The sequence below is a fragment of the Salmo trutta genome, chromosome 35, assembly GCF_901001165.1.
Source record: "Salmo trutta chromosome 35, fSalTru1.1, whole genome shotgun sequence".
Taxonomy (NCBI): Eukaryota; Metazoa; Chordata; class Actinopteri; order Salmoniformes; family Salmonidae; genus Salmo; species Salmo trutta.
This window is the reverse complement of record NC_042991.1, coordinates 5,924,230-5,949,245: the sequence shown is the minus strand read 5'-3', so window position 1 is coordinate 5,949,245 and position 25,016 is coordinate 5,924,230. Positions and strand designations below refer to the sequence as shown.

At 41.4% G+C, this 25,016-nt stretch overlaps 2 protein-coding genes and 1 long non-coding RNA gene across 9 annotated transcripts in view; 2 read left to right on the top strand and 1 right to left on the bottom strand.

Moving 5' to 3' along the window:
* Positions 1–291: 291 nt before the first annotated feature.
* On the top strand, positions 292–3,448 carry LOC115174501 (CLOCK-interacting pacemaker). 5 transcript variants are annotated; one of them, XM_029733107.1, is made up of 4 exons: positions 292–445; positions 1,167–1,355; positions 1,551–1,717; positions 2,102–3,448. In XM_029733107.1, exons 2-4 carry the CDS (start codon positions 1,244–1,246, stop codon positions 3,035–3,037), a joined length of 1,215 nt encoding a protein of 404 aa, XP_029588967.1. In that variant the 5' UTR covers positions 292–445; positions 1,167–1,243; the 3' UTR covers positions 3,038–3,448. The 5 variants fall into 5 exon arrangements, with proteins under 5 accessions (XP_029588967.1, XP_029588966.1, XP_029588964.1 ...); XM_029733106.1 differs by lacking the exon at positions 292–445 and adding an exon at positions 452–757; XM_029733104.1 differs by lacking the exon at positions 292–445 and adding an exon at positions 452–775.
* Positions 3,449–5,432: 1,984 nt separating this feature from the next.
* Positions 5,433–7,297, bottom strand: LOC115174503 (uncharacterized). Of its 2 annotated transcripts, none has more exons than XR_003871788.1 (2): positions 6,906–7,297; positions 5,433–5,873 (listed from the first exon to the last, which is right to left on the bottom strand). It is a non-coding gene; the product is annotated as an uncharacterized LOC115174503 (long non-coding RNA). The 2 variants fall into 2 exon arrangements; XR_003871787.1 differs by lacking the exon at positions 6,906–7,297 and adding an exon at positions 6,142–6,586.
* A 3,827-nt stretch (positions 7,298–11,124) lies between these two features.
* The window catches only part of LOC115174499 (zinc finger protein 410), a 21,017-nt gene continuing 7,125 nt past the window's right edge, over positions 11,125–25,016 (top strand). The window contains exons 1-6 of one of the 2 annotated variants that reach the window (XM_029733097.1): positions 11,125–11,261; positions 12,265–12,371; positions 12,460–12,511; positions 12,654–12,786; positions 12,981–13,166; positions 17,162–17,383. In XM_029733097.1, the coding sequence (XP_029588957.1) occupies positions 12,479–12,511; positions 12,654–12,786; positions 12,981–13,166; positions 17,162–17,383 (574 nt within the window). In that variant the 5' untranslated portion in view covers positions 11,125–11,261; positions 12,265–12,371; positions 12,460–12,478. Of the gene's footprint in view, positions 11,262–11,303; positions 11,931–12,264; positions 12,372–12,459; positions 12,512–12,653; positions 12,787–12,980; positions 13,167–17,161; positions 17,384–25,016 lie in introns of those variants that run through there. The other variant, XM_029733098.1, reaches the window with a different exon arrangement.

The window sequence follows — 25,016 nt, the reverse complement described above, 5'->3', positions numbered from 1 at the left end:
GAACGCCTCCTTTGTAAATTCTCCTTTGCACTCCACAACGCAATTTGTATAAACGTTTTTTTTTTTTAAACAAAGGGTAAAGTCTACTAAACTTATCAGATTTTAGTTTTAGAAACAGAAAACTGCATTGGGATCAAATGTTTCATCGATGAGAACATTTGCAGAAGGTCGGCCACAATCCATCTCGTTCCATCTCCTCCCACTGCCAGCCAGAAGGGCTTCCTCTCACTACCGTATTTGGAAAGGCCAAGCGGATGCTTCATATTTATACATCCGGTGAAATATATGTGTCATTGTTCTATCTTTGGTACAACTCCCATAGTTTACTGTTGAACACAATGTCGTCAGATGGCATACGGGTGAAATATAGTAGTGGGTGGGCTAGACAGCAAAAAAAAATACTTAGAACACGACGATACGCCCACATACTTCTAAATATGGATAGGTGAGGTACAAAGACTCTAGACTAGACTATCGTGTCCCATCCGGTTTCTCACTGCCGGGAGAACATTGTTGATCATTCGGAACATTAGCTACTCACTCACTCCCTGTGGTGTTGCTGCACCGTCTCGATCAAGAAAAATCACGTCGGATTCTCCTGGAATTCCTCGCTGCATGTGCGCTGGCTGGCAGGAGTGTACCAGAAGTCTAGTCCCGCGTACATGTGTGCTTTACCTTGCCGACTAACGTTACACACTCACACCAGACCGACAGACTGTGGCGGAGACTGCGAGCGGACGACATACCACAAGCTAGGGTTGGGCAAGGACACGAAGTTGGCTACATTTGTATTGTTTCAATCATGTCTATGCGTTGTTCTGTATTGTAATCGTTGCTAGCGAATACGTCCAAAGGAAAGATGTAACTAGATACGTTGCATTCAGACATGCTAACGTAGTTGGTATAGCTAGCTAGTGGTCTGTAACAATCAAGTAGCCAACGTTAGTTAGCTAACTTCAAAAGCCAGAAATTGGAGTAGCTAGCTGTTATGCTAAAACTGCAGCTAGCTACTGAACTATAATCCTAGCAGGAGGGACACAGAAACGGCTAGATTCTAACAGAATAGAAAGAGTATTGCGCCCCTACAACACGGAAGGAGTTGCAATAGATATGTAATAACTAACCATATAATAATGCAGATTTTTTTTGGGGGGGGTGCATCCCAGGTTTCCTATCCATTCTACTACACTGATGTGGGTGTAGTAGTCTGAGTGACTGACAAGACCATTGAAAAGAAACAGAGATGATTAGTACCAAGAGGAAAGCAGAAGGGCAATCTAGGACCATGGGCAAACTACGAACCGTGAAGTCTGGAAGCTCCAGAACAGACTCGGAGAGAGACTCGGGCTTCTCAGGTTAGTCCCTCACTGAGTCCCTTCGTTCTGATGTCTTTACTACCGTCTTCATCATCTTTAGCTTCGAAAGGTGCTTTCTACTATACTTTCCTTTGTTGATTCCCAACTGTCTTCCCCCACATTATCATTGAAGTTGTCTCTATTTTTCTGGTCCCGAAAAACACTGAATCGATCTTCTCCCCCTTCCCTCCACAGATGCCAGCACCATAGACCTGACAGATTCTGAGGACTCATCTCGCACTGTGTCCAAGAGAGAGGCTCAGCGGCCTGCATCGGGGTCTCATCCCTCACAGCTAGCTGTGGTGGGGGGGTCCTACTCCAACATGTCCCCCATTATCATGAAAAATGTCCTCCTAAAACAGGTATGTTAGAAATGTCCCTCTAAACCATCAGTGAAGTTGTAGCTATTCATGATTTCTTGGAGTGTCTGATTTTATTTGTATTACTTTGATGGTTCATTTAAAAATATATATATATATATATTTTCCAGGATGTAAGAACATTCTGTCTTTGCATTTTCCACCTTATTTTTTCCTAGTTATGGATTATTAATCTGTGTATTGGGACTGATTTCTATGTAGCCTTCTATAATACTTAAAGTATTGTTCATGGGCTAGTCTGTATTGTGATTGACTGTGTCCTCTGTCTTGAGCCTTGTGATACTCTCTTATACTATTGCTCATGAACTAATCTTTCTGTTTTGTGTCTGTGTCTGTCTCTCTCTCTCTCTCTCTCTCTCTCTCCAGCCCAGGAACAACCCTCCCTCTCAGAAGCCATGGGGGTTCAGCCCAGCTGTGGAGATGGTCCAGCAGCCTCAGGTGGTCTTCGTCCAGCCTGTTGTCTCCCCTGTGGTCTCCCACTGCACCACATCCAATCCTAAGGAGGCCTCCTCCAAACGCCGGCGCCCCAAGAAGTATCTTCCCATCCTCAGGTCCTACCCGAAGATCGCCCCTCACCCTGGAGACAGTTTGAGTTCCTCTGGGAGAGAAAGCTCTTGTTATTTCCCCTCTTCTTCCCCCTCGGCCTCCAGCCACCGGGAACACCATCACAATCACAGAAACAAACATCAGAGGCACCAGTCTAGTAGTTCTAGCTGTGGTTCTTCTGGTTCCAGTACTCCCAGTCTCCCCTCTCCCTCTAGCTCCCTGTCCCCCTCTCCCCAGCATAGGCTCACCCCCTCCCTCACACACTCCAGTGCTTGCAGCAGCCCTGCAAGATCCTCTCTCGCCGTCAGTAGATCAGAGTTCTCCCCAGCCCTGTCCCCTGCCTTAACCGTAACCCCTTCAGACACCCTCACCTCTGAGGTCCCTGAGAAAACCAAGACCCTCTCCCTCCCACAACCCACCGTCGCCACAACCAACGACAACAGCTGCCACGATGACGGCAACCACGACGACAATGGCGATGACCATGACATAAAGCGCAAACGTTTCTGCAACACGTACAACATCCTGTCCAAGTCTGGCCTGCTGGAGATCACCCTGAGTACCAAGGACCTGATTCGTCAGAACCGCAGGACCCAGGTAGAACTGGACCGGCTCAAGGAGCACACCAACCTCTTCCTGCAGGCCCTGCAGACCGGAGATACCAGCATTTGGAGCAAGCTGCAGACCAGCCTCCAGGAAGAGCAGGAAGAGAAAGGCAGTGGGCAGCAGAGCAGCTTAAAGGCGGATACAGATTAGATTTGAACTAAGTAAAAGCGGGGTTTCATCTGTTAGACTGGGTAGAGTTGAGGTGGGGGAGGCTGAGGCAGCTAGACTGGCAGTAATATGCCCACAATGATCACATAGACATATACTCTGACCTACATACTAGCAGTAGTCTCTACTAGCAGTATATATATATATATATCTATATATATCTATATACTATACTAAAGCCTGCCTGCCTTACCCCAGGCCAGGTTGGATGGGAGGCTTCTGTACAATATGAAATCACTCTATTCCCCATAAACTGCACTACTGTGATTCTAGTGCACTACTTTGATTCCAGTGAAAGTCTACACACCCCTTGCACAGTCTTCACATTTTGCTGCCTTAAAATTCAATCAATTTTCTTTCCCTACCGATCTACTCCACATTTTCATATTGAAAGTAGAGAAAGTAGACCGGGAGACCCATGGGGCGGCGCACAATTGGCTCAGCATCGTCCGGATTAGGGGACGGTTTGGCTGGCAGGGGTATCCTTGTCTGATGGGGCACTAGCGACGCCGGGCGCAGACACGGTAGCCAGGTGTACGGTGTTTCCTCCGGCACATTGGTGTGGCTGGCTTCCGGGTTAAGTGGGCATTGTGTCAAGAAGCAGTGGTTGGGTTGTGTTTCGGAGGACGCACGGCTCTCAACCTTCGCCTCTCCCGACTCAGTACGGGAGTTGCAGCGATGAGACAAGACTGTAACTACCAATTGAATACCACGAAATTGGGGAGAAAAAGAGATTAAAATTAAGAAGAAGAAAAAAAGAGAACCATTCTGGTGTTTCTTCGACATTAACTTTTGTTTTATTGTCCCGTAGAAAAAATAAAACTTCCAAGCGTAGGTTATCAGAAAACTGCGGCGGGTTTCCCTTTAACTTTTTACCTGAGCTTTGCTCCTTTAATATTTATTTTGATCCTGACAAACTCCCTAGTCCCTGTCGGTGACAAGCATACCCATAACATGATGCTGCCAAAAAGTTTATTTATATATTTATTTGCTGTGTTGTCTTGCAGTATTGTTCAACGTCCTTGTTGCAAACAGAATGGATGATTTGAAGTGTATTTGAAGTGTAAACAGGCTTCCTTCTTTTCAATTTGTCATACAGGCCAGTAATGTGGAGTGAATGCAAATGTTGTTGATCTTCTGTATTTTCAAGTATTGTGGTGGCAGCATCATGTTATGAGTGTGCTTGTCATGCTGGGTATCTCTGAGATAAGCCATAGGGGGCTGTTTTACTGAAAGCTGTAAGTGTCCACCAACTGACACTTTAACCAGTTATAGTTATGTCTTGAAATGGGGCATGCTGAGTAAAATAGGCCTATTTTGAGGAAAGCTTGCGTGGTATGGTTAGTGAGAGTGCTAGAATGGGTACCTGAACTGAACCCAACAAACAAACAAAATTCAAATGTATGGTCTAAATTTCAAATGAAGATCTTTAACGATATGTTTTACAATAAATAGCCAGTAGGTTTCCACTGTAAAATGTCTAAGAATGGAAAGCAGGCAACACAGAATACTTTTTTCCTTTGTGAATTCATGGATTCTGGACAAGGAAAGACACTGATTTACCTAAAGACTCCTTCAGGACTCCAGTGAGGATTCTGTTCATCAAAGCATTTTTTTAAACAACAAAGACTGATGTAAGAAATTTTTTTCAAGGCCTTATCAAAAAGCTGAACTTTATTTAAAACCTTGTATTGTATTTGCATGGGAAGTTACTCCCAAGTAAGACTAAGTTGGCACAATTTATCATGAGGTTTAAGTTATTTTTAAACCTGCGATTGTGTTTTTGTAATAGACCAAGCATCATATCTTCCTGTCCTATGTTACTTTCATGGCCTTATTTAGACAATTGATTATGTGGTGTTCAATTACTTTATGTATTTTTTCAAATAAGGAGTTCTCCATTAGAAGACAGACTGTCAGATGTCCAGTAGACCTTAGTGACATATCTTGTTATTTAGTCCTGCAAAGCATTGGAGTGCCTCGAAGTTGTTACAAATGCAAAGAAGGTGATATAATTTGTGTTTTACAGCCTAAAATGCAAATAACAGTAGATGTTATCTTCAGTGTAAGTAGTAATAGGCCTCAGGGAAGCCATTTTAAAACTTGAGCTTCCTGAATTTCTCATCTATAAGAACTGCATTACACCTGTATGTGCTTGCTACCACAGTTCAAATAGGTAAAAACTGTAAAAGTTTGTCTTATATTTAAATGTTGGCAGCTGTTTTTCTACCGTTGATATCCTGCCTCCTCATCGCAAGGATATGAATGAAATGTAATTATATTTATATTATAAGCTCAATGTTTCAATAGCACAGCAGTAGTAGCTTGTGACTGATAACAAAATTAGAAAATAATGCTTAACAGATTCTGTACCAGTGTTTTGTATTACTATTCTTTATTTAAATTATAACATTTGTAAAAGCTGCAGAAAAATAAATCCATCATGATGTTGACTTCCTAAAACACATTTTTTTTGTTGCAGCTATGCAAATCACGATCCTTTAATTGAATGGTGGTTAGTAAAATGCAGTATCTGTGTTTGTGTTGCTTTTTGTTCATTTTTTTTTTAGAAGATACATTGCTTGCTTAATAAACGTTATTTCCAAGAACATGGTCTCTGTCTGTGGTGATGAAGCACGATAATATCTAAGTCAATATAATTGAGCAGAGAAGATGGATGAGATCACACACACACACACTAGGATGACTGACAATAGTAAAGGTGGTCACAGGTCAGGTGACTGAAAGGAATGGAGGCGACTGAGGCAGGAATTCCTTTAACCACAACGTAGTACGTTTACTGGGTAGTTTGTCTGTGCTGTATAACAAAGGAAACAGAATAACATGTATCCAACCAAATGCATAATCACAAAAGTCAAATCATAACAATCATTCTCATGAACATAATTAGGTCATTCTGCAATTCAGATCAATAGGAGTCATGACTGAGCCATTTAGGATCATAACCATTTAATCATAATCACGAGAATGATAATGCAAATAAATCGAACCAGTTATTAATTATTCAATCAGTCATCTCAATCAGTTTGATATCAGGATTGATCAATTCAGCAAATAATAATTACGTTTCAAATGTCATCCTTCCAGGTTTGTCTTCATACGTACATGTCATTTCGTTACATTTTAACCACATGTCAATGGCACACTTGGCCTGTGATGATCTGTAGGGCCGTGATCATGTCCATTGTCATTGTAAATAAGAATTTGTTCTTAACTGACTTGAAACGCAATAGGTTTGAAGCGTGCGCTCCGCAGCCATTTCCACCTGACCTAATTAAAGCGCACTGGGCCAGCTGCGCAAGTGGCCATAAACTAAAGGGCGATTCCACCAACTCCATGGACCTTCTCTACACACTCTGTCAACACTACAAGCATGGTACAAGAGGGGAAAGTCCATATTTACATACGAAGGCTGTACTTGTTTCAAAAAGTAATTTACATTTATTTTAGAGCTGACCCAGACAGTAGAAAGGTTAAAAACTGTATTCTGCCTTTGTTGAGATAAAAGTAAAGATGGAGAGTAGTCGAGTGTAGCCTCTTCCTCTCTGTTTTTATACATTTAACTAATCAGGGTGGCATCGGAAAGACTGCCTTAGCTACTACCCTGTCACACATACTGTATGATCAGTAAATGAATACACATCAAATGCATTGCTTTGACAAGACTGACATAGACTTCAGAGACGGAACTAAACTGTCCAATAAACATTAAACCTTTTATTATAAGCTACAGCTAACTTCTTCCTTGCAGTGGGCTGTACACCGATATCTATTGTCGACAGCCTTCCTTCGAAATTACGCTACATTATCCTACCTTTATCATCTTTACCTGCAGCTGAGTTTCTCGCCGGGCGCGGTGGCATGTGCCTGTAATCCAAGTCACTGGGAGGCTGAGGTTGGTGGATCAAGTGAGCTGAGGAGCTCTGGGCTGCAGCACGCTATGTCGAACGGGTGTCCACGCTAAGTTCGGTATCGACATGGTGATCCTGGGGGAGCCCGGGACCACCAGGTTGTCTAAGGAGGGGTGCACCGGCCCAGGTCGGAAACGAAGCAGGTCAAATCCCCCGTGCTGTCCAGTAGTGGGATAATACCTGTGAGTAGATGCTGCAGTGCAGCCTTGGCAAGACATCGTGACCTAACCTTTTTGATTCATTTAGTTGTATTTGTTAAAAAATAAGTAATTCGTGGTGGCAGCTGCTGCGATACAAATAATCGAGTATCCCACAAAAATAGTAAAAAAGACGAACAAATTGAACAGGTACTTTTCTCCTGAACATTACATTTTGAATTATACTGACTCCTACTGGCGAAGGGAGTGATAAGTAATTCGTGGTGGCAGTAGGAGTCAGTATAATTCAAAATGTAATGTTCAGGAGAAAAGTACCTGTTCAATTTGTTCGTCTTTTTTACTATTTTTGTGGGATACTCGATTATTTGTATCGCAGCAGCTGCCACCACGAATTACTTATTTTTTAACAAATACAACTACATCAATCAAAAAGGTTAGGTCACAATGTCTTGCCAAGGCTGCACTGCCACCACGAATTTAGAACAGCTCGTCGAAAAGCAGGCTTTTTATTTTTATTAAATTTGTATTTTTAATGTTTTTTATTCAAAATACAGATCAACAATTTACATTCTTACATCATACAAAACAGAATGCAGGTATTAACAAGAAAATACTAAAACAAACTAAAAATATTTAAAAAATAAACAATTCTAGTGCAATTGGTGATCACTCTGAAAAAATCTTATTGTAATGATTTAGGAAAATTGTATTCTTGTTATTATTCACTAGGGTTAATGTTTTAATAAAATAGTTACAGTCAATAAAAAAAAGTGTAATTTTGGTATAGAATTGTTTTATTTTTGTTTATGTATAAAGTATTTGGCAACAAGAATAAAAAAAAATCACAATAATTTCAATGGTCTTGTTATCGTTGCAATAGTAACATATTATATCTTTCATGTCAAAAACATGGGTAGTGTTCATAATGGTAAATAAGTATTTTGCAAGGTTTTCCCAAAATTCTGACACAAATTTACATTAAATGACAAGTGAGACAGATTCTCATCTTCTTTTTGACAAAAAAACGCAGATATCATCAATAGCCACTACATTTGAATATCATAGAATTACATGGATATATCTTATGTAAAATTTTAAAGTGCACTTTCTTAACTTTGTTTGGTGTACAATATTTGTAAGGCCTTTACCAGGAATAAGCATGTTCTAGAAAAATGTTCCTCTTGGTGTAAGTTGGTTTTGTGAATGAAGAATTTGTCTTATATATTTATTACAACAAGATTTCTCAAGCCCACGCCTTCCAATCTGAGTTCTGGATAAACTTTGTGATCATTACCAAAGCTAAGATGAGTTTTCATTAGTGTAGTTAGACCACTGGGAATGGCTTTGACCACAGAAATAAACTCTCTGAAAGGTATTGGAAACTCTTTCAATGTTATAAATTGTTCATATGTGAGAATATTACCCCTGTTGTCGAAAACATCAAGAACAAAGTCAATATTCCTCTCATGCCAGCTGGGGTAGAACAATGACTTATTCCTTACAGTTGTGTCTGAATTATTCCACAAAGGAGCTTTATGTGGGGAAAAATTGTGCAGGAAACATATTTTCCAGGCCATTAAAGCTTGTTGGTGAAACCTAGCCATATATATAATTACATTTCAGTAAAAATTGAAGACCTCCCAACTTATTAAACACATTATTTGGAATGAAATACCATATTGAATCAGTATTGATAAAACATATTTTCAACCAGTTGATCTTGAAAGTGTTATTTATGTCAACAAAATCCAACACTTCCAGACCGCCTTCAGGTCTTTTATTAGAAAGGACTGACTTTTTAAGTTTGTGAGACTTATTTTTCCAGATGAAGTCAAGAAAGGTCTTATTGATCTCTTTACAAGTAGCAGGATTTACACATAACGATAATGAGGGGTACACAAAACAAGACAGTCCCTCTGCCTTGGACAGAAGTACTCTCCCAAGTATAGAAAGATCTCTTTGTAGCCAATTATTAAAATCTATTTTTGGTTTTCTTAATTTTAGGAGAGAAATTCAAATGTTGTCTGACTAAGTGTTTTTTTGACAGATGTATTCCTAAATATTTAACACAGTCCTTTACAGGAATATTTTCTATTTCTTTATCATCAGAGTCAAATAAACATAAGATTTCACATTTACAAACATTCAGTTTTAATCCTGATGCAATAGAAAATGCAGTTATAGTATTAAGGGCATGGGCGACCTGGTCTTTGTCTCTTAAAAAAAGAGTAGTATCATCAGCCAGTTGGGAAATTTTGTTTTCTTTGTTAAAAATGTTTAAGCCATACAAATTTGCATGATTCAGAATATCTAGAGATAGAAGTTCCACAACCAAAATGAATAAAAATGGCAAAATTGGGCATCTTCTGTTGATACTGAATCTTTTGGAAGTATTAAGGTTTAGTAACACAGAACTATTTATATCTTTGTAAAACATGCAAATTACTTTGATCAAATTTTCACCGAATCCAAAAAATTTAAGTGACCTAAAGAGAAATGCATGTTCAATTGTGTCAAAGGCTTTACAGAAGTCCAAAAATAAGACAACCGCATCTGAGTCAATTGCATCTGAATAACCTATAAGGTCCAAGACTAAACAAATGTTAGAGCTTATGTGACGGCCCTTCATAAATCCTGTTTCAGTCTAATTTATAATGGTTTCTATTCCTTTCTTTAATATTTTGGCATAAACCAGAGCAATCAATTTCTAATCAATATTTAATAAAGTAATTGGTCTCCAATTGTCAATGAGAGAAGGGTCTTTATTGTGCTTCGGAATCAATGAAACAAGGCCCTGTTTCATAGTGGAGACCATTTCCCCACTTTTAATGGAATCTTGAAACATTAAAATAGGGTCTTCTAGTAACTCCCAAAACTGTCTATAGAATTCAACTGACAGGCCATCAGGGCCAGGTGATTTCCCTTTTTTCATTGAATTCAGAGCCTCTCTAATTTCTTCAATTGACACAGGTGAATCGCAAACTGAGTGGAAATCATCCTCAATTACAGGGACATAATTCTGAATGTTGCAAATGTAGCTTTCACAACCATCTTCCTGAAATTGAGAGCTGTAAAGGTTTTCATAAAAGGAATTGACAAATGATGATATCGTAATGGGATCTTTGCATAAACATCGTACATTTTGAGTGCAGTTATAGATTTTCTTTTGTAGTTTCTCTTTTCAAGTGCAAAAAAGTAACTAGTGTTTCTTTCCCAGTCCATTTTGCTCTTGACCTTACAAAGGTACACTTTGACAGATCCGTGTAAAGCTGTTCTAATTCTAGTTGTAAAGACTTGAATACAGACTACTCTTCTTCAGATAGATGATCTTTCTTTAGAAAACTATCAAGCTTGCCATCTCTTTTTCTCTAAGGTTCTTTAAGTGCATCAGCTCTTTGGCCCGTTTAATGGCTACCACTCTGACTATATTTGAAAAATTCCCATCTACTTCCATGACTCAAGTCTTTTCTTGCAAAAATATATTTAGCTAACGATTTGATGTTTTCAATGAGAGTAGTATCTTTAAGAAGTGTGTTGTTTAATTTCCAATATCCTCGAGTACCTTTGGATTTTTTAGTAGCTTGTAAACTCAGAGAAATCAAGTGATGATCAGAAAAGGAGGTAACTGATGATCTACATCTATAACAAATTGGAACAAAAAGGGGGAAATTAGGAATAAATCTATATTCTAGATTTACGTGACATAGTTTTTGTTGGTCCAGGTATAACCCTTTGCATCCGGATTGAAATAACGCCAGGCATCCTCAACACAGAGATCATTGCATAAAGTAGTGATAATATTGCTATTTTGAGGGCTTTGACTCGTTCTAGGAGGAAAACGATCAGCAGGTGCATCGGGTGTTTCATTAAAATCCCCTGAAATAATTAAAAAAGCCTCTGCTCGAAAAGCAGGTTTCTCTAAACGGGAAGGGGAGGCGTGACGACTAGATTTTGGAGGTTTGGCAACGCGAGACTACAGCTGACCACACAGCAACCAGCAGATATCAACTGCCGTTTCCAAAACTGAAATGCGGAAGTACCAGTTTTGTCTCTCAAGAAGTGCCGTAGAATTGGGTTGGCTGGTACATTTATTTGATGTACAATTAAGAAAACAGGGTAAAACGTTTAAATTAATCTTTAGTAATTCATGTTTTGTCTTAGTGTTTTGATTGTAGTGTAGATGTGCGACGTAGATTGACTGTTGAGAAGCTTTGTTTTGGCATAAGAAGCTAGCAAGCTATTAACTGCAATGTTAACAAACTCACCGGCTAACGTTAAAATAGCCACAGTTTTCGATACACTTCATTTATTTTAACTGCAATGGGAATGGAAAAATTCCGTACAGTGTGAAGAGAGCCAGAAACTGCTTAGCCAATAGAAATCCCAGATCACGGTTGTAGGCGATGATTGCTAGCTGCTCATGCGCAGTTTTACGTCATCGTGTCTAACGGTCGTCTCGTGCGGAATTTCCAAGTGCAGGCTGTTAAATCAAAGGCACTCCTTCGATATAGTGTTTTTTTGACGAAAAGGAAAACTTGTCAGTTTGTCACTTTCAGGAAGGTGGAGTAATGATATGTTGAAATACTTAAAATATTATCTCGAATCTAGGTTGTTCCTTTAGATTTCGAGAAAATGACCAACTAAGGAAATTTTTTTTTTACTTCTCACATTTCTCAACTCTCCAAACCTCGGCCTGGTCTGTTTGGTCTGTTTCGCAAGCGTTCCCGGAAGTCTCGCGATGTTGCGTCTCTGTGTTTAGAAACTCTGTGGATTTAGTGTTGACCAGTAAGTAACACAACGGCAATCTATCATAATTGGTAACATAGCTATATTCTGTTTGGAGAAACAGTAGCTGCTGTGCTGGTGGTGGTGGTAGCTTGCTATGCAGCCAACCAACATTATTGATGTTGCATTAGCTAAACATAGAGGCTGTGCTAGTTAGCCGGCTAACTTGTTAGCTTTCAAAGATTATGCAAAGCTTGTTGTGATTCATAGTGAGTTTACGTACAAACAGCTCAGTTAACTAATAGACGTTGTATCCAGCACGCACTTTTGTTGAGATGTTGGTTGCTAGCTTCAACAAGTCATTCAACCAAAGAGGTTTATATAATCTATTTAGGTTTATGACGACTTCATGAATGGAAAGCATTGGAAACTGATGAAACCGAGATGATCATTCTCACCCCAACCCTAATAGGACATCTCACTTAAAAGCTCATTTTTGGGGTAAGTAATGGACAGTAAAGTACAATAAGTTTGTGTAAGGATGAAAATTCCTCCTCAGTTTAATGCATAGTTTGATTTATCCCAACAGATCTCTCAAGGCCTAATCCATGCTGTCAGATGAGCTTGACTCCAAACCTGAGGTAACAACACACTATTCACCTGCCAACGTGAATGCATGGCTGTATTTATTTGGAGTCTTCCATTTGCACTTATAGATCCACCCTTAGCTACATAACAGTTTGATAGATTATCTCTGCCTCACTTCCCCCTCTGCTTCTACAGCTGCTGGTTCAGTTTGTCCAGAACGCATCCATACCTCTGGGGCAGGGTCTGGAGGACTCGGAGCCCAAACACGTCTGCCTTCCCCTGCTGGCTCCTGCAGACAGCTCCCTGTGCACACAGCTGGGTCTGACAGGTCAGACAGATAGCATGAGACAGATATCGAAGAGAATGACTGGAAATCATCATAGACAATCTACCATAAAAATACCTTGTGTTTTTCGTATTATATAGTCCCACTTGGACTAAATCTCTCTATGAACCTGCTTTATCATTGGTCCTCAGGCAACTAACCAGTCCACTAATGTAATCTGTTACTTTATTCCTCAGAGGGTGGTCTCAGCCATGTGTCAGCAAGGTCTCCGTCCCATTCAGAGTTTGGGGGTGCAGAGCGGAGCCCCATGGTGGTGCACCACCACCCCCGCAGCCCTCACATGCCCCCCAGCCCCCCTCCCGTCCTCCATGACCTGCAACGGTCAGAGAGCACCTCCTATGTCCTACTGAACCTCGCCAAAGGTATGGAGACGCAGGCCCCAGGCATAAAAAAAACACTTCCATCACCATATTTCTATATAGACAGCCCCCTTTTCTTCCAGGGCATGCCTGCATGTGGTGCTGTAAGGTGAACATGAGATGTTGATACTCTTTGAAGAGGTAGGGTTTCAGACATTGTTGGGTATGGGCATGGACTCTGCTGTCCTAGCTTCATGGGGAAGCTGGTTCCACCATTGGGGTGCCAAGACAGAAAAGAGCTTTGACTGTGCTAAGTGGGAGCTGACCTAAGTACCTGGACAAATTTCACTTATAGTGTATTAAAGTAGTCAAATGTAGTATTTGGTCCCATATTCCTAATGCAATTATTACATCAGGCTTGTGACTCTCCACACTTGTTAGATGCATTTGCATCTTATTTTGGTTGTGTTTCAGATTATGTTTTGTCCAATAGGAAGTGACTGGTGAATAATGTATAGTGTCATTTTGGAGTCACTTTTATTATAGAAGATGTTTGTGAACACTTCTACATAAATGTGGATGTTACTATGATTGTGGGATAATCATGATGAATGATGTAGCCTAGAGGTTGAGAGTGTTGGGCCCGTAACCAAAAAGTCTCAGGTTTAAATCTGTAACTGATTTAAATCTGTAAATCTGTGACTTTCTCACTCATCATCATCTACTCACATAGAAAGAGAATTACTCCAGTCATTATTCACCATTCAGTTCCTATGTGAAATGTCAGAATAATAGTAGAGAATGATTTATTTCAGCTTTTCTTTCATCACATTCCCAGTGGGTCAGAAGTTTACATACACTCAATTTGTATTTGGTAGCATTGCCTTTAAATTGGGTCAAATGTTTTGGGTAGCCTTCCACAAGCTTCCCACAATAAGTTGGGTGAATTTTGGCCCATTCCTCCTGACAGAGTGGGTGTAACTGAGTCAGGTTTGTAGGCCTCCTTGCTCACACACACTTTTTCAGTTCTGCCCACAAATTGTCAATAGGATTGAGGTCACGGCTTTGTGATGGCCACTCCAATACCTTGACTTTGTTGTCCTTAAGCCATTTTGCCACAACTTTGGAAGTATGCTTGGGGTCATTGTCCATTTGGAAGACCCATTTGCGACCAAGCTTTAACTTCCTGACTGATGTCTTGAGATGTTGCTTCAATATATCCACATAATTTTCCATCCTCATGATGCCATCTATTTTGTGAAGTGTACCAGTCCCTCCTGCAGCAAAGCACCCCCATAACATGATGCTGCCACTCCCGTGCTTCACGGTTGGGATGGTGTTCTGCGGCTTACAAGCCTCCACCTTTTTCCTCCAAACATAACAATGGTCATTATGGCCAAACAGTTCTATTTTTGTTTCATCAGACCAGAGGACATTTCTCCAAAACGTACAATGTTTGTCCCCATGTGCAGTTGCAAACCGTAGTCTGGCTTTTTTATGGCGGTTTTGGAGCAGTGGCTTCTTCCTTGCTGAGCGGCCTTTCAGGTTATGTCGACATAGGACTTGTTTTACTGTGGATATAGATACTTTTGTACCTGTTTCCTCCAGCATCTTCACAAGGTCCTTTGCTGTTGTTCTGGGATTGATTTGCACCAAAGTACGTTCATCTCTAGGAGACCGAACATGTCTCCTTCCTGAGCAGTATGACGGCTGCGTGGTCCCATGGTGTTTATACTTGCGTACTATTGTTGCCACAGATGAACGTGGTACCTTCAGGCGTTTGGAAATTGCTCCCTATGATGAACCAGACTTGTGGAGGTCTACAATTGTATTTCTGAGGTCTTGGCTGATTTCTTTTGATTTTCTCAAGCAAAGAGCAAAGAGGCACTGAGTATGAAGGTAGGCCTTGAAATACATCCACAGGTACACCCTCCAATTGATTCAAATGATGTCAATTAGCCTATCAGAAGCTTCTTAAGCCATGATATCATTTTCTGGAATTTTCCAAGCTGTTTAAAGGCAGTCAACTTAGTGAATGTGATCTTCTGACCCACTGGAATTGTGATACAGTGAATTATAAGTGAAATAATCTCTGTAAACAATTGTTGGAAAAATTACTTTTGTCATGCACAAAGTAGATGTTCTAACCGACTTGCCAAAACTATAGTTTGTAACAAGAAATTTGTGGAGTGGTTGAAAAACGAGTTTTAATGACTCCAACCTAAGTGTATGTAAACTTCCGACTTCAACTGGACATGTAAACAGGGTTGAAAAGTGACTGGAAGCTGGAATATATAAACACTAATGGCAATATATACATGTAAACAAGAGTAATAGTGACCAGTATCCGTATTTAGATAACCCAAAACTAACTGCAAATGCATCCAACGAGTTTGTAGAGTCACAAGCTTGATGTAGTCATTGTGTGCTAGGAGTATGGGACAAATGCTAAACTTTTGATTACATTACATGGCCAAAAGTATGTGGACATAGTCAAACAGCTCATTCCAAAATCATGGGCATTAATATGGAGTTGGTCCCCCCACTTTGCTTCCCTAATAGCCTCCATTCTTCTGGGAAGGCTTTCCACTAGATGTTGGAATGTTGCTGCGGGGACCTGCTTCCATTCAGCCACAAGAGCATTAGTGAGGTCGGGCACTGATGTTGGGCGATTAGGCCTGGCTCGCAGTCGGAGTTCCAATTCATCCCTTATGTGGTTGAGGTCAGGGCTCTGTGCAGGCCAGTCAAGTTCTTCCAAACCGAGGGCCATACAGCGCCTGACTGCATCAAATCTGAGAAGAGAAACTTGTTAGCTATGTTAAGTGAGGCAGCATTTGCCATGCTCCCTGAGCTTGTCTAGCTAACTTTTAATTCCTTAATTTTAATTCCATTTTGCATTGCATTTCTCACTTTATTTACTGCACAAGGGTCTTCTTTGACTGTAGTGGCGCTTTGATAGGCTGACAAAAACACCTGGCTATACACATGAAGGCTACCGGTATGTGTTTTTTTTATAGGGCACATGTCATAAAAACTACATTCAAAGGTTTGTTTTATTAAATTAAGAATTTCAGATGTCATGGTATATCCTTGTATGTAACAATGTCACATGGATATTTTAATTTAATTTAGACAATGCCTTTCATTGTTAAAATAGGTGTCACAGTTGACTTGGACTGGTGTAAGGTGGAATCAGATGCAGGAGACAGGTGCTGGAGTTGAGTGTCCTTTTAATAATTTGACACACAAAACAAAACCGCGAGGCACAGGGCGCTACAGACAGACTGCCTGGGAAAAACACATTCCCAATATTGCGAACAAACTATATATATATATATATATATATATATATATATATATATATATATATGTATGCGCACAAAAAGGCACGGGGCGCAGCCCGGTAAATCCTCTCTTCCTTAAACTGTCAGAAATAAACCCGTAATAAAACACGGCCCACCGTCCTGAGAGGACAATCAACAATCCCGCACAAAATCCCAACTGAAAACACACCTTAAATAAGTCCCCACTAATGACATACACAAAACAGGTGCGGAACAGACAGACAAAACTAAACGACAGAAACAACGATCGGTGGCAGCTAATAGGCCGGCGACGACGACCGCCGAGCGCCGCCCGACCGAGGAGGGGCGCAACTTTCGTTGGATCCTGTGACAATAAGCCTATACAACAGAAAAATGTATTCACACAAGTAATCGTAGAGTAACGTCCGTTTGGGTATTAGAATAACCGTGGCCATCCCTAGTTTTGAAATGCTGTATTTAACTGTTATCTGTACTGTGGTGTGACAAAGCAGCTTTAAAATGTCATGCAAATGCACTGACAAGTGTTATCTCATCTCTGGATGCTCTCTTTGCCATGCTCTGTCTCTGTGGCAAATGATCACAATTATTCACTTATGACCTTGTTTTGTTTACATTGTAGGACTGAGATAACGTGACAAGGACACTTCATCATGCCCTGACAAACTCTCTCTCTCTCCCCCTCCACCCTCCCTCTCCGCCCTCCATCCCTCCCCTCCCTCCCTCTTCTCCCAGGTCTAGCAGCCTCCTCTGAGCCCCTAATCTTCTCAGCAGATGGTGCAGAGGAGGAGGAAGAAGAGGTGATCTCGTCCGGGGACTGTGGCGTGGATGGCACTGCCCCCTGGTACCTGCGGGTACAGGAGCTGGCGCACGACAGCCTCATCGCAGCCACGCGGGCACAGCTGGCTAAAGATGCCAAGGCTAGCCAGGACGCCAGGGCTGGGAATGGCACCAACAGTAATGTCACTTCTTCTTTTGAAGGGTTTTTATGGTGGTGGGTTGACTTTAATGATGGTTTACTGTAGGGCTGTCCCTGACAACAACAAAAAATTATTGGTCGGCCAAGAGTGGTCGAAAGAACAGGACAATTCGATTGGTTGAAATGTTTAAACTTGTTTTTCCATATATAGACAGATACCCTATCTGAATAAAACCAGCTACATATGTCTGATTCAATAATTAAGACACAAATGGCCCAGGAAAGAGCCCGACGGTCACACTGTGTTAACAAAAATGACAGTGAGTGCCCGTGTGACTGCGCACGTTGTCTCGCTCTCCTCCCTGCTGCCTCGAAAATGCACCACAGCAAGTGTTTATTGCGCTGTCCCTGCTGAAGCTGCAACATCATTACAGCCATTTAGGTTCTTACTTGTTTCTGACTGTCAAGCATCTTCTATTCCCTCAACCCTTGCTCTCTTTACATGAAACATGTAAGAATCGCATGCATGTAAATAATAGGGCCTGACCAATATCCTATCATAATCACATCAATAAATTGGTTATAACAAACTCCGAACACGGTAATGTCGACAGCAAAATGGATACGGAAGATGTGAAAAGAAACTCAGCGGGCGAATGTTTACTGGTTGCTCAGGAGGGAAAGGATAGGTTAGATGTGTGGAAGAAATTTGACTTAGTTGCGGAAGCTACTGGAGATCCAGAATAAGGAGGGTATAGGAGGAAGCGTTGCCAGTGTGCCAAAAAGTTGCTGTAAGATTACAATATCATTTTTTTCTGACTATTTTTGGAGCAGTGTAAACAACATTCAGTAAATAAATGGACCAGAGAGTCTGTTCTAATGAAAAACAAGACATTTAAAGCCATTATTACATCAGACGAAAACAGTTGCATGCCTTCGTGAATTGCAGTTTATTTATTGTTTAGGCTAATTATTCAAAGCTCCCTTTGTTATTTAACTTTAAAACTAAAATGCTTGATTGCATTTCAAAGCATGAATGTCTCATATGCTGTGTGATGGCATGAATTAATAAATTATTTGTTGATACAGTAGCCCATTAATTAAAATATACAGTAGGCCTAAGTAAGTTAGGGTATTAAGCCAAAATAGGAAGCCTTCTTAGGCCTATCAAATCACATTTATTTATATAGCCCTTCTTACATCAGCTGATATCTCAAAGTGCTGTACAGAAACCCAGCCTAAAACCCCAAACAGCAAGCAATGCAGGTGTAGAAGCACAGTGACTAGGAAAAACTCCCTAGAAAGGCCAAAACCTAGAGAGGAACCAGGCTATGAGGGGTGGCCAGTCCTCTTCTGGCTGGGCCGGGTGGAGATTATAACAGCACATGGCCTAGATGTTCAATTGTTCATAAATTACCAGCATGGTCAAATAATAATAATCACAGTAGTTGTCGAGGGTGCAATAAGTCAGTAACACGAGTAAGTGTCAGTTGGCTTTTTCATAGCCGATCATTGAGAGTATCTCTACCGCTCCTGCTGTCTCTAGAGAGTTGAAAACAGCAGGTCTGGGACAGGTAGCACATCCGGTGAACAGGTCAGGGTTCCAGCAGGTCTGGGACAGCAGGTCTGGGACAGGTAGCACGTCCGGTGAACAGGTCAGGGTTCCATAGCTGCAGGCAGAACAGTTGGAACTGGAGCAGCAGCACGGCCAGGTGAACTGGGGACAGCAAGTAGTCATCAAGCCAGGTAGTCCTGAGGCATGGTCCTAGGGCTCAGGTCCTCCGAGGGAGAGAAAGAAAGAAAGAGAGAATAAGAGAGAGCATTTTTAAATTCACACAGGACACCGGAAAAGACAAGAGAAATACTCCAGATGTGACAGACTGACCCTAGCCCCCGACACATAAACTACTGCGGCATAAATACTGAAGGCTGAGACAGGAGGGGTCAGGAGACACTGTGGCCCCATCCGATGAAACCCCCGGACAGGGCCAAACAGGTAGGATATAACCCCACCCACTTTGCCAAAGCACAGCCTCCACACCACTGGAGGGATATCTCCAACCACTAACATACCATCCCGGGACAAGGCCGAGTATAGCCCACAAAGATCTCCGCCACTGCACAACCCAAGGGGGGACGCCAACCCAGACAGGAAGACCCCGTCAGTGACTCAACCCACTCAAGTGACGCACCCCTCCCAGGGACGGCATGGAAGAACACCAGTAAGCCAGTGACTCAGCCCCCGTAATAGGGGTAGAGGCAGAGAATCCCAGTGGAAAGAGGGGAAACCGGACAGGCAGAGACAGCAAGGGCGGTTCGTTGCTCCAGCCTTTCCGTTCACCTTCACACCCCTGGGCCAGACTACAGTTAATCATAGGACCTACTGAAGAGATGTCTTCAGTAAAGACTTAAAGGTTGAGACTGAGTCTGCGTCTCACATGGGTAGGCAGACTTCCATAAAAATGGAGCTCTATATTAAAGCCCTGCCTCCAGCTGTTTGCTTAGAAATTCTCGATAGTGGTTATACAAGGCTATGATACTAAGCCTATTAATGATAACGACATTACTTATTATAATGATGATCATAATAATAATTGTAATAAGAAGGAGATCTAGAAAAAGGAAGGTATAGGAGCGAGATCTGCGTGTATATTGTGTATGACAAACAGGTGCTGTTAGATTACAATAATACTTTTCTGGTTGTTTGGAACAGTGTAAACAACACAAAGTAGTTTTTTTCTCCCCCAATTTCATGATAGCCAATTGGTATTTTTTTACAGTCTTGTCCCATCGCTGCATCTCCCGTTGGACTCGGGAGAGGTGAAGGTCGAGAGCCATGCGTCCTCCGGGAACATGACCCCGCCAAGTCGAACTGCTTCTTGACACACTGCCCGCTTAACCCGGAAGCCAGCCGCACCAATGTGTCGGAGGAAACGCCATACAGCTGGCGACCGAAGTCAGCGTGCATACGCCCGGCCGCCACATGGAGTCACTAGAGCGCGATGGGACAAGGACATCCCAGCCGGCCAAACCCTCCCCTAACCCGGACGACGCTGGGCCAATTGTGCGCTGCATCTAATCATCCACAGCTTACAATTGGCTCATCCATCCCCCTCCTCTCCCCTGAAACTATTCCCCAGGTCGTTGCTGTAAATGAGAATGTGTTCTCAGTCAACTTACCTGGTAAAATAACGGTATTTTTTATTTTTTTTGAAATAGGTGTCGCGGCCGGCTATGACACGGCCCAGGATCTAACCCTGATCTGTAGTGACTCCTCTAGCACTGCAATACAGTGCCTTAGACCGCTGCGCCACTCGGGAGGCCCCATAACAGTCTGTTATAACGAAAAGAATGTGGCTTGGTGCTCAGTGGGTTATTAAAAAATCACTCAGAGGCAACTGAAGCAAGATCTTTCTTTTTTCTGAAGATATACAGTACCAATGAAAAGTTTGACACACCTACTCATTCCAGGGTTTTTCTTTATTTTTACTATTTTCTACATGGTAGAATAACAGTGAAGACATCAACACTATGAAATAACACATATGGAATCATGTAGTAACCAAAAAAGTGTTAACCTCTATGCAAGCGTCCCACCTACTCAACAGCCAGTGTAATCCTGTGGCGGGATATTCAAATACCTTAGAAATGCTATTACTTCAATTTCTCAAACATATGACTATTTTACACCATTTTAAAGACAAGACTCTCGTTAATCTAACCACACTGTCCGATTTCAAAAAGGCTTTACAACGAAAGCAAACCATTAGATTATGTCAGCAGAGTACCCAGCCAGAAATAATCAGACACCCATTTTTCAAGCTAGCATATAATGTCACATAAACCCAAACCACAGCTAAATGCAGCACTAACCTTTGATGATCTTCATCAGATGACACAACTAGGACATTATGTTATACAATACATGCATGTTTTGTTCAATCAAGTTCATATATCAAAAAACAGCTTTTTACATTAGCATTACACTAGCATTCCCACCGAACACTTCCGGTGAATTTACTAAATTACTCACGATAAACGTTCACAAAAAACATAAAAATTATTTTAAGAATTATAGATACAGAACTCCTATATGCACTCACTATGTCCGATTTTAAAATAGCTTTTCGGTGAAAGCACATTTTGCAATATTCTAAGTAGATAGCCCGGCATCACAGGGCTAGCTATTTAGACACCCACCAAGTTTAGCCCTCACCAAAGTCAGATTTACTATAAGAAAACTATAACAAAACATTTCTAAATATTCCATTACCGTACTTCGAAGCATGTCAACCACTATTTAAAATCAATTTTTATGCCATTTTTCTCGTAAAAAAGCGATAATATTCCGACCGGGAGTGGTGGTTTTCGTTCAAAGAGAGAGAAAGTAAACATGGAGTCGACTCGGGCACGCGCGCCCCGTCCCATTATCCTCAGATCGACCACTATCAAAATACGCTACTGTTTTTCAGCCATGGGCTGCAAAGTCACGATTCAGCTTTCTGGCGCCTTCTGAGAGCCTATGGGAGCGTTAGAAAATGTCACATCATGCCAGAGATCCCCTGTTTTTGTTAGAGGTGATCAATAAGGCCATGAAATGGTCAGAGAGAGCGCTTCCTGTTTGGAATCTTCTCAGGTTTTGGCCTGTCAAATGAGTTCTGTTATACTCACAGACACCATTCAAACAGTTTTAGAAACTTTAGGGTGTTTTCTATCCAAATCAAACAATTATATGCATATTCTAGTTACTGGGCAGGAGTAGTAACGAGATTATATCGGGTACGTTTTTTTTATCCAGCCGTGCAAATACTGCCCCCTAGCCCCAACAGGTTAAACAAATCAAAACATGTTTTATATTTGAGATTCTTCAAAGGAGCCACCCTTTGACTTAATAACAGCTTTGCACACTCTTGGCATTGTTTTAACCAGCTTCATGAGGTAGTCACCTGGAATGCATTTCAATTAAGAGGTGTGTCTTGTTAATTTGTGGAATGTCTTTCCTTAATGCATTTGAGCCAATAGTTGTGTTGTGACTAGGTAGGGGTGGAATACAGAAGATAGTGCTATTTGGTAAAAGACGAAGTCCATATTATGGCAAGAACGGCTCAAATAAGCACAGAGGAATGACATGTCAGTCAATCTGGAAAATTTCAAGAACTTTAAAAGTTTCTTCAAGTGCAGCTGCAAAAACCATCAAGCGCTATGATGAAACGGACTCTCATGAGGATCGCCACAGGAAAGGAAGACCCAGAGTTACCTCTGCTGCAGAGGATACGTTCGTTAGAGTTACCAGCCTCAGAAATTGTAGCCCAAATAAATGCTTCACATAGTTCAATTAACAGACATCTCAACATCAACTGTTCAGAGGAGACTGCATGAATCAGGCACTTCATGGTCGAATTGCTGCAAAGAAACCACTACTCAAGGACACTAATAATAAGAAGATACTTGCTTGGGCCAAGAAACATAAGCAATGGATATTAGACCGGTTGAAATCTGTCCTTTGGTCCGAGTCCAAATTTAAGATATTTAGTTCCAACTGCCTTGTCTTTGTGAGACACAGCGTAGGTGAACAAATGATCTCCGCATGTGTGGTTCCCACCGTGAAGCATGGAGGTGTGATGGTGTGGGGGTGCTTTGCTGGTAACACTGTCAGTGATTTATTTAGAATTCAAGGCACACTTAATTAGCATGGCTACCACAACATTCTGCAGCGATACGCCATCCCATCTGGTTGGCGCTTAGTGGTACTATCATTTGTTTTTCAACAGGACAATGACCCAACACACCTCCAAGCTGTGTAAGGGCTATTTGACCAAGAAGGAGAGTGATGGAGTGCTGCATCAGATGACTTGACCTCCACAGTCACCTGACTTCAACCCAATTGAGACTGTTTGGGATGAGTTGGACCGCAGAGTGAAGGAAAAGCAGCCAACAAGTGCTCAGCATATGTGGGAACTCTTTCAAAACTGTTGGAAAAGCATTCCAGGTGAAGTTGGTTGAGAGAATGCCAAGAATGTGCAAAGCTGTCATCCAGGCAAAGGGTGGCTACTTTGAAGAATCTAAAATCTAAAATGCAGTTGAAGTCGTAAGTTTACATACACCTTAGCCAAGTACATTTAAACTCAGTTTTTCACAATTCCTGATTTTTAATCCTAGTAAACATTCCCTGTCTTAGATCAGTTAGGATCACCACTTTATTTTAAGAATGTGAAATGGCAGAATAATAGTAGAGTGATTTATTTCAGCTTTTATTTCTTTCATCACATTCCCAGTGGGTCAGAAGTTTACATGCACTCAATTAGTATTTGGTAGCATTGCCTTTAAATTGTTTAACTTGGGTCAAATGTTTCGGGTAGCCTTCCACAAGCTTCCTACAATAAGTTGGGTGAATTTTGGCCCATTCCTCCTGACAGAGCTGGTGTAACTGCGTCAAGTTTGTAGGCCTCCTTGCTCACACACGCTTTTTCAGCTCTGCCCACAAATTGTCTATAGGATTGAGGTCAGGGCTTTGTGATGGCCACTCCAATCCCTTGACTTTGTTGTCCTTAAGCCATTTTGCCATAACTTTGGAAGTATGCTTGGGGTCATTGTCCATTTGGAAGACCCATTTGCGACCAAGCTTTAACTTCTTGACTGATGTCTTGAGATGTTGCTTCAATATATCCACATAATTTTCCATCCTCATGATGCCATTTATTTTGTGAAGTGCACCAGTCCCTCCTGCAGCAAAGCACCCCCACAACATGATGCTGCCACCCCCGTGCTTCACGGTTGGGATGGTGTTCTTCGGCTTGCAAGCCTCCCCCTTTTTACTCCAAAGATAACGATGGTCATTATGGCCAAACAGTTCTATTTTTCTTTCATCGGACCAGAGGACATTTCTCCTAAAAGTACGATCTTTGTCACCATGTGCAGTTGCAAACTGTAGTCTGGCTTTTTTTTATGACGGTTTTGGAGCAGTGGCTTCTTCCTTGCTGAGCGGCCTTTCAGGTTATGTCGATATAGGACTCGTTTTACTGTGGATATAGATACTTTTGCACCCGTTTCCTCCAGCATCTTCACAAGGTCCTTTGCTGTTCTGGGATTTATTTGCACTTTTCGCACCAAAGTACGTTCATCTCTAGGAGACAGAACGCGTCGCCTTCCTGAGCGGTATGACTGCTGTGTGGTCCCATGGTGTTTATACTTGCATACTATTGTTTGTACAGATGAACATGGTACCTTCAGGTGTTTGGAAATTGCTCCCAAGGATGAACCAGACTTGTGGAGGTCTACAATTGTTTTCTGAGGTCTTGGCTGATTCTTTTCATTTTCCCATGATGTCAAGCAAAGAGGCACTGAGTTTGAAGGTAGGCCTTGAAATACATCCACAGGTACACCTCCAATTGACTCAAATGATGTCAATTAGCCTATCAGAAGCTTCTTAAGCATTGACATCCTTTTCTGGAATTTTCCAAGCTGTTTAAAGGCACAGTCAATTTTGTGTATGTGATCTTCTGACCCACTGGAATTGTGATACAGCGAAATAATCTGTCTGTAAACAATTGTTGGAAAAAAGGCTTGTGTCATGCACAAAGTAGATGTCCTAATCGACTTGCCTAAACTATAGTTTGTTAACAAGAAATTTGTGGAGTGGTTGAAAAACAAGTTTTAATGACTCCAACCTAA